Raw genomic sequence first — 18,685 nt, 5'->3', positions numbered from 1 at the left:
ATGCGTGCATTCTTTATTTGTTCTGAAACTGTTTAAAGTCTCCCACTTGTCTAATAACCAGTTTTCTTCAAATCACAACTATACTTAAAACATACTTGGAAAAAGACATCAGGCAGAAAACAGACACAAGCAAATTTGGGGAAATACTTTTTTAATTTCATTCATCATCAGACTGTGTATATTTCTCAAGGATACAGTTGGCGTCATTATCAAGGTAGTAAACAAAACTCAGAATGATATGGATTCCTAAAAAAAGGCGCCATTATCAAAATAAAGCAGGAAATTTGTTTTTGCTCTGGTAAAGTGTGAGTGGCTGTTATTCATGGCTTCGTCTATGGCTTTGGCTGAATGTGTTCAAGTGGCAGCTGGAGCTGAGTCGGATATTTCAGACGTTTCAGGTCGTCCTCCACCTGACACACAGAAAGACAGACGTTAGAAGCAGTGGATCGTACTCGTTACAGATTTTGGAAAAACATCAGCTGCAGTGTAAGGTTCTTTGTACATTCAAAACATCTAAAGGTGAAGTGTGACTCCCAACACTCTGAGCTAGAACAAATCAGTGAGCCAACCTGAGCCAGCTCATCCTTCAGCTCGTTGTATTTTGTCACGTTGAATTTCTTCTTGCTGGCCCCCTTGTAAAAGTAACGCAGGAACTGTCTGTCTTTAGCATCTGGGTATATGTAATCCTGTGGGAAAGAGTAAAGTCGCATCACTATTAAAAAACATTTTTACACATCAGGGTTTTGTACAGCGGAGCTTCAGGTGTACCGAACTAAAATGAGAAATTCCAACTTGCCAAGACTTTTGATATCATTCATATCTAGTAAACATAAAACAGCTGGCAGATAACATAGCAAGTAACTGAGGGGTTGTCTGGCAGCCTCATAGTGACAGTTTTAAAAAAAACTTTTTGGTTAGCTTTTACCCTGTTTCCAGATTATACGCTAGGCTAAAGGGTGTGTCCCGAAATGCTGAACTGTTTCTTTATATTCAAGGAGAACAAAGCTGAAGTGAGTCTCTGAGTCTTGCCTGTTTGGTGAGGACGTAATAGGCGAAAGCTCCCATGCTGGTGGCGTAGGTGATGAAGTAAGTGACGGGCTCCATGACGTCCCATGAATAGACCCACCAGGTGAGCCAGGCCAGAGCGCCGCCCTGCACAGACAGCACGGCCATGCCGGTCCAGAGACTCCTGGAGGCGTGGAACTCTGCTGAACGGGACAGCTGCGCCTTCATCTGTCAGGAAATAAAACAAGGAGGGAGAGTCTCAAAAGAAAGAAAAAGCAATTTGTCTCCTTTAAACCAGGACTAAAACAGAACATCAAACAGGTCCAACAGAGGAGAAAGAGGCATTTAATGACATCCTGACACATGTATTACCTTCTCCATAGGTGATAGCTCCTGTTGGAGGTTGTCCAGCTTCTCCAGCAGCTGCCTCTCCTTCAGCAGGTGGTGTTCAGGCTGGTGGAGCGCCGTGTGCAGCAGGTGCACCACATGTTTCATGTCCTCCAGGTCCCTGGCGTGTTCGCTGGACGTGCAGACTGCAGCAGAGGACACAAGAAGGTAGACGAGGATGAGAAAGCGAAATTAAACACAAGAGGAGAGACAATAACCAGCAAATAACTGTGAAGCAGACAAATGAGAATTATTTATGACTGAGACAAATGTGCTGTACCCTTTTCAGGAGAGCTGACGTTATAAACTGCATCGTTGATGACGAGCTGAAAGTCCTTGTCCAGCAGAGCGTCTATCAGCGTGGTGTTGGCAACACGTTCTCCGTCTGTTAGAACAAGATTCCACTTTAGTACTTTAATTGAATTCCTGTAAGTTTTCAGAAAAAATGGTTGTCTGAGAGACTGGCATACACTGCATAAAGCACAGACAGTGTTTTCTTGGCAGGAATGAGACTCACGGGGAAAAGACTCTCCTCTCGTTTAATATAAAATCTATGCTGCTCACTTTAACAAGTCCAGTTTCCTAAAATGATAAAAAAATCTTTGTGTCAAACTGCCTCAACCTACTTTCTTCAGAGAAAAAGCAGGGTTTTTTTTCCAGGGGAATGTGAGTCACACCTCTTACTGTCGAAGCATTTTAGATCAGATTAGGTTTATTTACTTGTCATGTGCACAGATAGAGGACAGTACAAGTACATTGATCAGAGTCAACCAAGTAAACAGAAAGTGGTAAATAAAGAAGCACCGATGGACATAAAAAAAAAACCAAAGTCACACCATACGATATCGACTGTATGTTCAGAAAATGGTCACTGTTGTCGTCCTCCCCCCCCCAAGTTCCCTGTATGGTGACTGTTCCCCACCTTTGATGAGGCCAAGGACGCTCTTATTATCTGCGTATTTAATTATGAGATAGTTGTCCTACAGGGTGTACAGTTTGAGGCTGACGCAGCAGCAGTCGCCCTGTGGGTTTCCTGTACAGATTGTGAGCTTGGCAGAGACCTTATTTCTCATCCTCACCACCTGTGAACTGTCTGTACCAAAATTAAAAATTCAGTCACAGGTGGGTGTTGGCATTCAAAGGTCTGCCAGCTTTACAGTCGGCTTCACTGGTCGGATGGTGAATTGAAGTCGGAGAAAGAACATGCATGCATAAATTCTGTTCGTGTTCCAAGAGAAACACTTGGGTCACCTCCACTTATCTGCTGACAGTTTACAAACTGTTGGGAATCTACAGAGTTTGTGAATTTTATTACCAGCTTTTCGAAGCATTTAATGGCAACAACTGAAAGTGCAACTGGATTAAAGTTGTTTGCTATCTTCGATTTTAGGGACCAGTACTATAATTGAGGACAGTTGGACTGCCTACACACCAGACAGCTCTGCAGCGCTGACTTCCTGCTGCTGTGTTATGGACCAACGATGATAAGTCAACTTTTCTAGATATAAAGCTATGTCAACATGATTACACCATATCCAAACAACCTGCTGGTGTGGTTTACTGCTTGGGGGTTGGGAACCGAGACAGATCTGACAGGCCACGATATAATTATAGGAATGACACAGAATGGCAATTTTTAAAAACCTTCCTGAATGTTCTAGCTCTACAAATACTCTTAGCTCCTTAAGGCAGGGTTCAAAAAACACTTGAACAACCCAAGAGGGGTGAGGAGTGAGGACATTGGGGTGAGATAGAGCATCATGATCTATCACCAGACTGTGTGGAATATTTAGGCACTTTGGCAAATTTTGTTACTGTATCCAGTGTTATTATTATTATTGTTACTATTGTTGCTGATGTTGTGTTGGTGTTGTGTTGTTATTTCTAGTACAACAATTTCCCTGAGGTTTGCACCAAAGGGATCAATAATGTTCTCTTCTATTCTTCTATTCTATTCAAGACAGAAAAATCCTTTTTTTGTTAAAATGCTTCTAACTCGCACATATAACAGTACTTCTTCAATATAGCTTTGCACTTTTATAAAATCATTGGATGAACCATTTTAAAAGGAGGAAGAATTAATGTAGCCGAAGTAAAAATATTGTGTTTTTTATTGCACACATTCTTCTTCTTTGTAAAAACCTGGCTCCAACTTTACCCATAATACAACTCTACCACCAACAGCTTGTTGGGAGATTTTTGATTTATGCCAGTCGAGGCCAATAAAGCCATGAGCTGCCACCTCAAGCACAGAAACGGGCTACGCAGATCTGTAGCTCCATCTGTTTGTAACCCCTGATTCTTTCAAACTTATAGTCTTCAGACCCAGCAAAACCTGTCTCGAGTAACTACACACAAGTATTTACATGAATTTATGCACTAGTACCCTCCAAGACCTGTAAACAAATGTGTAAGATTAGTGGAGCTCCTCTGTAAAGCCGCAACCTGTGTTGACGTGTGAAAGTAGACATGACTCCATTTAAAGAGGCTGTAAAACAATGACTCATGAACCCAGTTACCAGGAATGCGTGGCACAGTTCCTATAACTGCCCAGACCTTAAACAGCAAAGAACAATGAAACCATGAAATGATTTACTTGATTAACCTTTTAAAACCTGTAGGGTGGACGCTGGAGCAGTGCTGGCGATGAGTAAATGCTTTGTGACACGATATTCTTGAGGCATGTTGCTAAACTGCTCTGAGCTGCTTTTTTTTTTTTTTTGGTACACAAAACTTGGCAAACCAGACTGACTGTGTCTGAAGCATGTCGTCGACCTGGAGATGCATATCTAGCGTCATGCCTTGTTGTACCTGTGGACAAGACAGAAGCGGTGGCTCCTGGGTCCTCTCTCTGCAGATCGTCGATCAGGTCTCCTACGCTCATCAGCATGGGCCTGAGGAAGAACAGACACTTCTCGTTCCTGGACGGCAACGGGGCCTCCAGGACTAAACGGCCATATTTGTACTTTAAAGACACATCTGGAAAAAAAAAATCAAGGAAGAATCTACCTGAAAAATCTTAATTGAAATGTGTATTTTTGCCAAAAAGTGTGAAAATTAAGTGACGTTTACTGTGGGACTGTAGTAATGGTGTTTTACCTCCAGAGGGCGCAAGTGTACTGAAGAAAAGAGCTGGACGCTTTCCCAGTGAAGGTTGTCTGTGTTGAATCTGGAAAGAAAAAGAAAGACCAGTTTATTGTGTGTCCTCACACACACCCCTCCCTTGGTAAACTGTCATGTCAGCAGACGTTATAGAGCATCCTGAAAAGAAGGATCTGAAAAAAAGCGTCTGCCAAAAAGCCACTTCAATTGAGTTTCCTGGACTTTGCTCTGAATGTGCTTTTACACTAATATAAATTTCTTCTAGAAAAATATCTGGCTTTTCAAATGCTTTTTTCAGTTCCCATCTATACAGTTTATAATCTGACCAGCAGATAGTACAGATACCTCTGATTGAACCAGCTCTTTCTCGCTGATGCATGACTTTCCAATTAATTCCAGGTTGCCGTATTCAGTGCTTAATGAAGCGCCAGTGTGACTCCCAATAAAAAAAGTGCAATCACACTGCAAAACCTCGAGTCCCTCCCAGGCTCCTGATAATGGAGAAAGCTTCCATAAAGAACGGCTCATTATTCTAGTCGGAGTACTTCTCTGTCCTGTACTTGACATTCCTTGGGTGAAGTCCTTCTCCTGGTTTAAATGCAAACTCAAATCTCTAATTAATATTTAAATCTACTGGGTTTTGCTAAAAGGCAGCAATTTCAGCAATATGTCAAAAACCTGATTTTAGTCTCAGCAGTCAGCTTTTACATCCTTATATGAGAAAAACTGTCAACGCAACACACAAAATGTGATCGCAACAACATGATTAATGACACTAGTATGTTCAGAATCCAAATTGTAATGGTTCATGATATTGTATCCTCTAACTTTCTAATAAAACCACGGAACACCACCTGTGTCCTCATGCTGGAACACTTTGTTTTCAAGTTTCCTCTGCAATGTTTCTTATTTAGCTGAAAGTCAGGGGGAGTCCCATGTGAATACATCTTTATCAAACTGACAACCAGGGATGTGGCAGACACTCCCGCCCATCCCTTTTCATTTCACCTGGGAGCTTGTTCAATCAATATTACATTAAAGAGGAACAAGGGAGCCGTCTATTTTCAAGGGAGAAGAAAGCAGACTAGTGTTGAAGCACGGAGAGCAGATGTGCCCTCTCCTACAATCTACCAGTTGCAAGACGGGGCTTTAACAGGAGGAACGATGGACAGGCAGATAGATAAACATAGACAATCCTCAGATTTTGTACTTTCCGATGGTCCTTTAACTTATCATCTGTGCTGTAGTGTTCACTTGCGAAGTATCCATATCTAAAATGGAAAAAAAGTGCTTTTCATCACAATCACTTTATCCTACGCATCTCCTTTTCAAAGTCAGCAAAATGGAACAATTTGCACTAAATGGACTCTGTAAAAAACTTTAAATTGTGTCATCTGCAGCGCAAACCAGAAGCTATTAGTGACTCAGCTGCAACCAGCAGTGACATGACAACAATTCAACGACCTTTGAGCGCTACTGGGCTGAACTGCAGGCTGTGTTTATACAGAGCAGATAGGAAACAAGTATGGAAACAAATACAAATATAAGTAGCAGTATCTATAGTATGTGGGCTCACTATTTTTTCAAGATCAGCACCACCTGTGGGCACTTAAGAAAATGTAATACATGTTAATTCCAGTTTTTTCAATTTTTGTAAAATAAAGGTACAACTAAATTCAACTTTTGTTGTTTTTTTTTAAAATAACTTCTGGAATTATAACTGCGTCATACTGCACAGAAGACATCTTTGAGTTCTCTCTACTTCTAGCCATGGTTGTGCTGTTTCTGCAGTGACAAATTAACCCCCACTGGATGAAAACGTGATAAAAAGGTGATGTGTTCGGAGCAAAAAATGCCCAGAAACTGCTTGTGGTTCAGAGGGTTGAACTATGTCAGCGGTTTTCCAAAATGATGCCAATGTCCTTGTTTCACAGTCGCGCTTTTGATGGTATCTCATGTGGTAATGCTCCATTTCACTTTAAGTCTATAATACAGTGAATATTGAACCATGGCTTGACTTTAAAAGAAAGTCAAGCCTTTTGTCAAAACAAATTAAAGCAGTATCTGTCAGAAAAGATAGTTTCCCCAAATTGTTCAGCCCTATCAGACATGTTTGCAAGAGGCATTTGCATGAAGCTGCAAATGCCTCTTGCAAACTTATATACCCGAAAAGAGCCAAACAAAGTGATCCCAAAGAGACAAATTTGAGCTGCTCAGCTTGCATAAGATCTCCAGATGTTGCTGTACAGCTGAAAGCTGCCACTCAACCTTCCTGCATGAACATCCAGCTCTCCATGGACAGTGGCAAAAATGACTGTTAGGTTTATATTTTTATTAACAGCAGGGAAATGTAGCACCCAAATGGAAACTTGAGAAAAGAATATGGTTAGCAAAGGTTTATTTCTTTTCTCTATTAAGGAAATAATGTTTTCAGCTTCAGTAGATGCAGTATGGTATACCCTGGGTCCTCCATCACAACATACATACAGACTTATACTGTGATATAGTACATTCCTAGAAAATAAAATACCTGATGTCCAGTATTTCATCACACTGCAAAAGTCACCAATAAATCCATACTACCATAAAGCATTCCACCTATTGATTTTCGTGACGATGTGCAGTAGTCTATATATAGCATTTTCCCCCCGGGAGCCAAGTCACATGGAGTAATGGGATGATTAACCTCAGAGAAAATCGTAAATGCATTTTTCATTCTGACAGATTTCAGCTTTTTGTTTATGAAATATTATAAAACTTATCCAAAAATCATTCAGATGTAACAATATTAGAAGGAAAAATCATTCTTCAGTTAAACAGCTTTCAACTGGTGTCCACATTGAGGCCATAATCTACACAGAACGGGCTGCAGGTAGACAATGCTTTGTTTTGACAAATCAAAGGCTAAAAAGATAAAGAACTACTGGTTTAGTTCGTCCAGACAAAATAAAGCAATAGCTACCATCTTACATCCAGCTAGTCCGTGACTGCTCAGAGTTAACGTCAGACAACAAACACATTACTAGGAAGTTTAACAGCCCAAGAAAGCTTTGATATTGGCAAGAGTGGTGCTGCAGCCATCGTGCTTCATTAAGCTGAGTGGAGCAGGCGTTAAGTGCCAGCTAGAGCTGAATGATTTGAGGAACATATCTAATTGAGACTTTTCTGACAGATATTGCAATTTGATCTGATCTGACTTTTTTTAGAGTCAGACTTCAGTTCAGTGTTCACTGTGGAATAGATTTTAAACATGTAACGGAGCATTACCACACGAGAGACCGTCTAAAGCATAACTGTCAAACAATGAGGACGGCACACATTTATAAAACCACTGACACCACAGTTTAAACTCTGGGTCAGGTCACTGCATAGCACATATTCTGAATTGCAGCCTTTGCGTTTTGCTAAGTGCACAACTGTGATTCTGACTTAAAATGCACGTACCACGTCACTCTCATTAGCAAACGGTTCCTGTCCAGGGGAGTGAGTCGAGCAATCTGCCCATTGGTGCCCTGCTAATGTGACAACAGCAGATCTGAAGCGAAGCACCAAGGGCGAGGCCAAATGCTTTGTGTTTTTACCAAACGGGGAGCGTGTGTGCAGCTGTGTGTTTGTGCAGATGTGTGTATGTGAAAGATCACTGACCGAAGTCAATTCAACAGCTGAGTGCCTCCAGGCAGTTTATATGCTCTGTATACACACACAGTACCAATTCCATTTTAAATCAACAGAACGTGACCACTGTGGCAGATAATGCAGTTTGAGAGCTCGGTGATGAATGTGTCTGTGTCTGTAACACGCTGCATTATTAATGGTGACCCTTTTAGCTTTTTCACCTCCATGTGGCAATTACAAATACCTTTACATAGCAGTGCAATAACGTTAAAGAAGTGCAATATATACTGACAGCAGCAGCAGCAGCAGTCTCTGTGCGTTTAGGTGCAGTGTGTTCTCTGAATTTTGAGTTTGAAACTGAAAACCGGGCCTACATCCTATTTTCTTGAGCAGAGTTTTGAAAGAGACTACTGAAAAGCCGCAGATGAGCTCCCAGCCTCATTACATTCACTTAAGGATCAAATGTGATAATGCTTTCTATGTGCCAGAGAATCCTTTGGTATTAACAAGACAGTCTACAGCCATTCTCGCAGCTCTGTGCTTCCCTTATTTGCCCTTCGAGCAAAAAAGTTAGAATGCTACCCTTCCTACAATTACAGTCAGTGCAGTCACGACACTGATAATGGTTTCATTGTTAACCATCACAACATGTCAGAACACTAACTCTTAGAACAATTACGAATTCTTACTCAACACAAAGTACAACTAAGCGGACTGTCCTCAGTTTGTAGATATTTCAACATAAGCCAAATGTGGTGCTATTAGACAATTCAAGGAAACATCAAATCCATCCTCTATGTAACATGAATGTAAAAGTATAGCAAGCGTTGACATGATATTTCACTCAAATCCAAAAATGTAAAATTTCATGTCCATCTGTTCAATATTTAGTGAAATATTTCACTCTAACGTTGCTGGAAGTAACATACTAAGTAGATAAAACAAAGGGGACAATGATTTTAACAGTCATATATCACTAAATGTGGCAGCTTCTGAGTAAAAAAAGCTGCAAATGATACTGACACCATTACATAGCTTAAATTCTTATGAATTTATGCATGTAATTTCTACATACACTGATTAATAACTGCTTTACCCCTTTAGACACATAAGATGTGGCAGACATAGACGACCAGGTCTGCACCCAAGTGCAACAAAGGTCAGCTCCGTCCCTGTCTGAGCGCCATCCACTACTGGAGTAGTGCAAACAAAGGTGGAAATGTCAATATTCCTAACCTAAGTTTCACTGTTCCCGTGCAGAGACAGACACACCCATAGATCGTGTAGCATATAACAAAGGGTTACAACATACCGCAGGTTAAAAACTAGTCTATACAAAACAAACACACAAGTCACAGGCAGTCACGCCTAACTTTAGTCACATGACGTGCACTCAGCCTGCAGAAAGGGCTGCTACTCCACAGTGTGACTAAATGTGATATTGACTTCTCAATGGGAAATTTGTCTGCTTATCAAAACAAAACACACATCCCAGTTATACAGCGAATCAATATTCGGAGTGCGGGGTGGTCGCTGTATATCAATTGTCCTTCACACATTTCGGGAGTCAATTTAGAGCCGCAGGGAACAATGCTGCACATCTGTCCCTCATCACCAAATAATTTCCTCCAACTGTTCTTCCACAGAACAATCAGCTGACGGTATATTTACCCCCTGAGCTACGCGTTTCTTATTTATGCCACGCCAACAGGGAAAGAAGAGTAGGGAGGAGACGGCGAGCGAAAACTTAGGAATATGATGACAAACTCAATCTCCTTCCTCCGGCAGTCCACAGCTTCCTGCTCGAGCAGTGATCAGGGTTATCATGGTGACAAGCAGCCTCATTTTCCCTGCAGTCTTCCAGCAGGTCGCTCCATTATGAATCCTGTCACAGCTGAGCTATGGGCTGTTGCATGCTGACTTTCTACAGAAATCTCCTCCCACTCTCAGTAGGCAAACGGAAAGGGGCTTTTTACCCTTAAACATGGGATCATAAGAGGATGACTTACAGTATCTTACTGACAAGCAGAGAGAACTAGAATTACTGCCTCGTGGCAAGTTGTAGTTTACATCCATGTCTGTCCAGACTTGATCTTTTGGAAATAAAATGTCCTCATTTCATCATTTTATCCTATTACACATTGTTCAAAAAATGTACAACTGACCTATTGAGTTACAGCCAAATGTGTTTGATGAGGTCAGTGATCTGGATCTTTGATCATCAAATTGATCCTTGAGTTCAAGTGATGTGCCAGATGAAAGGACATTTCTTCCAGGCGTTCCTGATACACTGTGTTCACTAAAGTGTGACTGACGTATGGTAACAGTGACCTGTAACCACCTACAGTAGGTCTAATCCCTTCATCATTGAGTCCAAGGAAACATTTGTGCCAAATCTGAAGAAATTCCCTGCAGGAGCAAGGACGGACGGACGAAAACAGATCGCCTCCAGCTTCAGCTGTCACCGACACCGAGGCATAAAAATGTGTGAGTGTGATGTACATGCTTAAGGCTGGGGTGAAAAACGAAGGCTGCCAGAAAGAGAAATTGAATTACTCCCTGTTGCCATTAAGATTGAGAACAGCCAGCATTCTACCATGAAAACCATTTGCATTGAACCATTTATCTTCTCTTATACAGGTAATGATCCGGTTCAGTCAGGAGTACAAAGAGAAAGTACAGTGGGAAGAAGGTGACTGCAGCGCGACGTGCTGTACGAACACAAGGTCGTGTCTTTGTGTCGTGCAAATACGAGAAATAAAATGTTTGGTAACTGTAAAATGTTTTTAAAAAAAGGATGAAAAGATGGAAACGGCATTTCTCTAAATCAAAAGCCAGACTTCATTTGCTTAATGCATGCAGAGAATGAGAAGATATATTTAGTCAAGCAGGTCCAACAAGCGTCTGACTTCCTGACAGTTTTCCAAATCGCTATTCTACCATGCAAAAAGGATAATTGTCTGTCTCAAAGAACTTCTCATCTGTGCCTATTGCAATCCAAATGGGTGGTGCAGGGTGACAAGCGGAGGAAGGAAGTTTGTTCTTACAGTTAATAATCACTCAGTCCAAACTGCCATAATTAATTATCCCTGACTCGAGATTCTGCAAGCTGCAGTCAGCTAAGAAAGCCTCAACCCTCAACCTAGCGCCTCACAGTGAAGGAGCTGAATACTGAAACGCAGGGAACAAAGAGGAGGACAGCGATTCAGGAATTCATGTGGTGTTCGCGAATGTTCAGATTTCAGAAAGCTATTTGACTGGAGCAAAAACAGCTCTTCCAAAGCACAGACCAACTTAAGCTCAGTCTTAACAAAAATGCAAACTAAAATGCAAAACCGCCACACAAACTTTGCCTCTGCCAACACGAGTTAGTCATATTTCCCTTTTTGGTCACACATAGTTAAAAGATGATTCATCACAAGGTCACGTGAAGACAAGAAGCACATTGGATAACTACTTTGTTTGTTTAAAACTGTGTTAGGTTTACGTAAAAGTAGCTCTCAGTGAGGGAAACACCCATGTTGAAAATGGGATTCTAAATGAGTTATGAATTGCTTCGTCCTTTGAACACAACTTTACGACTTGTTATCAGGCTGTTCAGTGCAATAACACAAGAGACTGTTATTACACAGCAGGAACCATAATGCTGTAAATTATATCACAGCCTTTCATTTACATTCTTCTGCCAAAGTCAATATTCTTCATAAAACAATAAATAAATACGCTAGCCTTATGCCTTTGCAACAGATTTCATTTTAAGGATTTGAATGACAACGTGTCAAACATGTGACCAAGGCAGGTCACACTCCATCACGTTATTTATCCATAGAAGTCACAAGGATAATACATTTAAGTTTGTCTATGCATATCTGTTTACAGGATCAGTAATGAGTTTCCTGAAGAAAACTGCGAAACTTTAAATCTTATTTGAGCGAAACAGGAGTTAAATATCTCTCGAGGTGACAAATGTTGCATTGGAAAGAAAAATAACTTGTATAATTTTGTTTCACAAGTGTTAGATAACAGCTTTTTTTACTGTATTCTTAAAGTTATGATAGACTCCACTTACTCATACACTCCTATGATCAGGTTTTAAGATGCAAATTAAACAGGTGAAGCTGGTGGACAAAACGGCAAGGAAGGAAATAAAGGTAACCACAAGACAGAAAACACGTAACCCTAATATAAAAACCTAATTTCCTTTGTTGCCCCCTCTAGTAAATATAACTGTATCTATGGATATCCTTCAGATAAATACATCCAGATCAAAGAAAACTGTGGCGTGCAACAACGTTTCCCAGCAACAATTAAATTTGAGAAACTGTCATCTGACACTCCAGACCAAATGGCGAAACAGAAGTCTAAGATTCACTCAACTCACTGTTTGGTTCTGACCATCCTATTGCTCTGCTGAAGGGTCCTCCCTCTTGAGCTGCCCTGGACTTCAGCTTAAGATAACAATTTTTGAAATCTACAGAGTACAGCATAAGTAAATGAAAAAGACTTGTGTCACAGTTTATTGCACATCTCTGCATTTACTCCTAGCGTGGCCAGTCTCATACTGTGAAAGATTCTGTCAGTCCTGCTCAGATGAAACCTTTTCTTTGCTACAGCATTAATGCCAGCACAGACAATAAAAAGCTACAGGGCAAGAGATGGATGAAAAAGTTAAACCGATTTCGGTGACAAAGTGACGCTTGGCTCAGCTGCGTTGATGTTGTGGGATTTCCAGGTTTTGTGAAATAGCAAACATTTGTCTCTGTTCAGTTATAAAGCATTGTTTCAACACATTCAAAATACGATTAGAAATAAATGTGAAGGAACAAAAATAAGAACAACACTGTTTTCTTCAGATTCCTCTGTACGATCTGGAAACACTTGAGCATGTTTTGATGTTTTCTAATTCGCAGCACTGTCACGCCAGTGTTGTATTTTTGGAAATAAGGCAGGATGTGACCTTATCATGTGTGCCCAAGGGTTGTAAAAACAGACCCACAACATAGATGGTCTTTAAAGCATGGCATCTCAATACAAAAGACTGACGTTTTCCTCCTCTTCATCCAGCTCAGCCTCATTCGTTCATTACTGAACCTCTCACTACTGGATGCACAGACATGAGACTGATATCGATTCCCTCATCTGACTCCAGGTAATATTTGAAAACCGATATATTTACCAGAATGCCACGCTGCTCTATTTATTTGTTACCGTTAACACAGAGAAAAAGCAGCCAGTGGAGAACAAACTAAGCATCTCCTAAGTGTCCTGCAGGTCAGTCAGATTTCTCTCCTGTGTTGCTCAGAATTGAAGCCTCCTCACATTAGGTTTACCTGGATACCATTACAGTATTGGCTGGCAAGAAGACAGAACTTATCTGACAGCATCAGCACTTATTGGCATAAAAGCCGAGCCTCCTATCACTCCTCTGGTGAATGAGTTTGCCCCGGACATCTTTTGCTGAAGGCGGTACAAAAATTATAAATGTTAAAGCACACTGTCTCCGGTGAGACTCTCGGTGGGGGGATGATTCCTCACACGGTTTTATACAAGAGCAGCGACATGAATACGATAGTCGCCCTGGCTGCCCACAAGAGATCACATCCCAATCCTGAGCTACTTATGCCATCGGCTGCTCATTACTCAATCCGCGCCTGCTCACGCTCGCATTATAACTGCTGCTACAAACGATCGATGGGGGTCCTCAACCAGGGATTTAGTAAAGATTTGCAAGTTAATCAGACCTTTAATGTCAAAATCCAGGCAAACCTATATTATATCCATGTTCTAATGTACAGCCTCTAAAGTGACCCCGCTGGCTGCCACTCACAACTTAATTAATCCTTTCTACGACTCATTTAAAAGAATCTCGTGCAAAATTGAAAACCTGCTCTCTGGATTATGAACATCGATTTTGTTTACAGCAGAAGCGAACTGACTTGTCAAGCGCTTTCTATTAACAAGTGCTTATTTAAAACATGCTGATGGCACCACTCCTGTAAAAACACTCTATATGGATGTTGTCTTTGAGAGGTGAAAATCCACTGAGAATCCTCTTCCAACTACAGTACTGAGTCTGATCAATTCAACGTTGCTCGAGCCCACAGAGGGACTGCAGAGAGAGAGAGTCTGCTGTATCAGAGCCAAAGCAGCACATTTAATGTGTTTTGAGAAAATCGGTCAATAAAAATAACAATACACATCATTTAAAAATGCCAAACATCTGCCTTAATAATCGGTTGGGCCTATAATTGATCGATCCCTACTCTCGATTATCAGCTGTTCTGTAGTTTGTAAATTGCATCCTGATGGTTAAAGATGCTGACAGAGACTCTCTTTCCATGATATCTCCACGTTCTTTCACTTCAGTTCCTGTCCCCCATTCTGTCTTCTGTCTAGTAATCGAAAAAAATCCCCAACAACTCCATCCATATGATGCAGACTCAGCTATTTCTGTCGTTGCCTACGTCTGCATCTGTGTATTTATAATGCCGGCGGTGTATTTAGACAACACATTGCTTCTACTGAATCTTCTGTGAATACAACAAGGGAGCGGTGACCTTTGACCACACTTTGGTGAAAGTACGACCTGCACAGCGCACCACGAGCATACTGATGAGCTGAAGGAGTTGTGTTTTTGCTTTGAGCACCTCTCTAACCTTTGCTGCTCCGCGTCTAGCCGTAGGAACCCTTTGCCTACAAAAAGAAGAAAACTGCAGCTGCAATTTTTTATATAGGATACCATCTAAAAATAGAGCTCATCTTAGTCATCCTTGCTTGCGGGAGTGAGTCATGACAGCTTGCCCATTTGACAGATACATTGTTATTTCTGTTTCCTAATCCGACAAACTATATGTCAGTGCTCGCTCAGTATGGAGACTAAAAATGCATTCATCAAAGCGGTATGTTCTGTTCTCCCCACGCTGTCAGAGATTGGAGGCCCAGTTGGGATCTGCCTGCCTGCAATATAGCTGACTGCTGCAATTTGGTGCGATGGACGGTAAAAGATTTGGTTTTAAAGCGGGCTTTTTTTTTTTTTTTTTAAAACAGCTCGCTCTCTAATAGAACTGTGAGTTCAACCACACAGAAATAAAAAGTGGTTATCCTCTGATTCAACGTGCGGTTTCATTTCTGCAGTGTTTCCCTTGTGCACTACACTCCAAAAGTGCGTCTACTGATTTGCCCACCAAGTCGTTTACCCTTACAGCTTTACTGCCTGGACATGATGGTCTGTGATGGATGGCAGCATATATACAGGCCAGCGCTTGTAGATGGTGACTCAGGATATAATAAGAAATTGCCTCTTGTGCTGAGGGCTGCAGAGCTTCCCAATGTTAGTGAGCGTCTTGTGGGATTGTAGGGAGGCAAGTCTGCTTTAACTTTAGAGGTAATATTTAGCAGCCTGGTCCCTGAACAGCTTTTGCAGAGGAGTAATTGAATAAGAGCTGCTTTACAGATGAGATAATGTACAGTCAGGATAAGCCTCTACAAGGCTGGAGGAGTCATGGAGACATGTTCAGACTACTAACCCTCTGTGGAGCTGGGTAATGCACTTGAATAATTTATTCATTGTCCTGAATGAACATTACAGGAGACACAAGGAGAAAGTGAAAACATTATTACACCCTCTAGTGTGCGGAAAAGACCAATCAGCATGTTTTGTTTTGCTTTTTTAGCTAAAGTTTACATCAACAGAGGCCGCTCTTTGAGATAACGCAAATTGGTGCCTCAAACGCATCACAAAAGGCTTTGTGTTGTGTTCAAAGAAAAGCCGGAAATCAGCGGCTGCGTGTTGGCGGAGCAAACTAACGAGAAGTGAATTTAACTACACAAGTGGCTTTACCTGGTGAAGCAACGTAGTGTGTCTGACACCGCAGTGGAGAGGCTGAACACTTCCCAAAAGTCTCGCCGTAACTTTGCCGACAATCCGCACCGAAGCCATGGTCGTCCGGTTCAGCTGTGGTCTGGGCTCATACCGCCACAGTGCGCTGCTCCCAGCCCCGGTGCTCCACTTTTTAAAAAAAGCGGCTGTAAAGGTGTGTAAATACCCACAGAGGAGGTGATAGCTAAAGGACCGAGGCAGGAACACAGAGCATTTCCTCCTGACAACACCCGCTCAGCGCCTCACTCCGCTTCCTTTCTCCCCCCCTTTTTCTTTTTTCTCTCTGCTCGGTCTGTTTTGCATGAAGCAGCCTGCGGGAATGTGTCTGCCCAGCCCAGTGAGGAGCTGGCATCCGACACACCACACCCCCACACTCACTGTTTATCCCGAGCAGCTCTAATAGCTAACAGACACTGGTATGTGCTCGTTTACTGGGACCTCTTTTAACACAACTTTAAAGGAAAGGTCCCACATGGTAAAAAAAACCCCACGTTTATTGTGTTTTAGGAAGTTGGAGGTGGGAATGTGAAGGCGCCATTCCTCTACGAATTTGTCTCAGTTGGTAAGTAGGAACTGAGGAACTAATAGTCCCCTAGTTCAAAGTTAAATATGTGCCCTCCCTACCTGCTGCTGCTGTCAAGGTGAGTCTTTCAGAATGAGCAGCTGTCCGCCGTGTTTGTTAGCTTTGGCTAACTCTTGTAGCAAAACACTACATGTTCTGCTGCAAGAGTGAACACAAGAGTCTTAATGCACTTCCAGCATCTGAGGAATGACTAAATAAATAAAATAATAAATAGTAATAAATAAATTAAATAAATAAAGTATTTTTCATTTCATTTCATTTCATGACAGTGTAGCAGACTGACACTGGAGTATGAAAAGCCCATTAGTGTTAGCATGTTGTGCGGCTAATGTGGCTAACGGTACAATTAGCTTGGGTCATGTGGGCAAATGATCAAAGCTAATGCGGCCATTAGCTTTGGTTATATGTGGGAATCTGATCAAAGCTAATGTGGCTAATGCTACCATTAGCTTTGGTCATATGTGGGCATGTGATCAAAGGTAATGTGGCTGATGCTACCATCCATCCATCATCTTTACAGCGCTTAATCCTCACGAGGGTCGCGGCTGGAGCCTATTCCAGCTGACTTAGGGCAAAGACAGGTCACCAGTCTATCGCAGGGCCACACTTAGAGACAGACAACCATGCAAACTCACATACACACCTACGGACAATTTAGAATCACCAATTAACCTCAACATGTTTTTGGACCTTGTGGGAGGAAGCTGGAGAACCCGGAGAGAACCCACGCCCACCGGGATGCGAACCGGCAACCTTCTTGCTGCGAGGCAACAGTGCTACCAACTGCGCCACCCTGCAGCCCTGCTGATGCTACCATTAGCTTTAAACATATGTCCACAAGTCAGAACACCTTGGAAACTTTTACGCCGAGAGACATTTAGAGATGGTGGAAACTTTTAAAACCAATTTTAAACTAATAAATAAGTTCTGGCTGTGTTTTCACTTCACTTGTTATGCAATGAAAACTCAGCCAGCCTTTACTTCTGTTTGCTCCTTTCCTGCTCTCTGTGCTAACATACGCTGCATTTTTATACAGCTGAATTCCCAATAAAGGTGTTTTACATGTTTTGCTACAACCAGCTTGTCACTTCAGCGCTATTTTTAAGCTGCGTATTTGCATCGCAAAGCTACTGATTTTATAATCACGACATTGTCTGACACACTCATCATACACAAAACAATGGCTGTGTTTTGATATTTCCATGCCAAATTGCTGAGAGAGGAAGTTAGAAGTGACGGGGACTTGTGCTGAAAATAAAAATGTAGCAACTGACGCTGATGGACTCAGCACTTTGTTCTCAGTGTTTCGACCGCAGAAACTATGCATCTGTGTGCAGTAGCAGTTGCTGAGCATAAAAACATTAAAATTGTAGCATCACAATGACATGTGAGAGGATTTCAATAATTCATGAAGTTACTATCAATTTGGAAACGGTATTGATCCTGTTGCTGTATGATAACTACAGATGTCAAAGAAAAGCCGTCAAGGTTTTACGTTAGTTTGTTTGGAGCAAGACAGTGTCTAAAATAGATTTCAAGAGTTGCATGACAGCTGGTAATACTGTGATACTGAAAGAGGTGGAGCTGAGCTCTGGTAGAGTGTGATATGGATATTGGAGGTGGAGCTCAGGCTGAGTGGGCAGTTTAACTGCTGAATATTAGCACACTACAAGGTGCAATCAAAAATTAGTTAGACCTAGCCTATAAAAATCAAAAACCATACCTGATAAAGGTTTGACTGCCATCTCTATTGAAGTAGTCTCTGCAGCGATGCAGCACTCCTACGCTTCTTTTATTCTTTTAACATTTCCTGGAAATCCCATTATGTAAATGTGCTATCTGTGATGAGCGCTGAATCTTCTGAACTCTGTCAGAAGAGCGACCATTCAACTTGAATTCCATTCTGAGTAAGGGGAGAAAATCGCAAGGATCCAAACCTACCAAACAGGGTGAGTGTGTAGGGATGATTGTGTTGTTGTGGCCAAAAAACTACACTGTGACCGGGTACACAGTTCATTAAAGCATTCACATGGCATCGCACCACAGTTCAGATCATTTGATACAAAAGGTCTTTTTCAGACACCTCAGGATGTTACAGTAGAACTCTGCCTGGA

At 41.7% G+C, this 18,685-nt stretch overlaps 1 protein-coding gene across 1 annotated transcript; it reads right to left on the bottom strand.

Annotated features, from left to right (window-relative positions):
• Nucleotides 1–134: 134 nt before the first annotated feature.
• On the bottom strand, nt 135–16,284 carry LOC103361294 (mitochondrial calcium uniporter dominant negative subunit beta). The gene is made up of 8 exons (XM_008287338.1): nt 15,950–16,284; nt 4,492–4,561; nt 4,204–4,371; nt 1,673–1,777; nt 1,378–1,538; nt 1,030–1,233; nt 570–686; nt 135–410 (listed from the first exon to the last, which is right to left on the bottom strand). The coding sequence occupies exons 1-8, from the start codon at nt 16,046–16,048 to the stop codon at nt 333–335; spliced, it is 1,002 nt and encodes a 333-aa protein (XP_008285560.1). The 5' UTR covers nt 16,049–16,284; the 3' UTR covers nt 135–332.
• Between the last annotated feature and the right edge of the window lie 2,401 nt (nt 16,285–18,685).

This window comes from Stegastes partitus, unplaced genomic scaffold (genome assembly GCF_000690725.1).
Source record: "Stegastes partitus isolate 25-593 unplaced genomic scaffold, Stegastes_partitus-1.0.2 Scaffold11, whole genome shotgun sequence".
Lineage (NCBI taxonomy): Eukaryota > Metazoa > Chordata > Actinopteri > Pomacentridae > Stegastes > Stegastes partitus.
The sequence above is the reverse complement of the archived record's forward strand: the minus strand, read 5'-3'. Positions and strand labels throughout refer to the sequence as shown.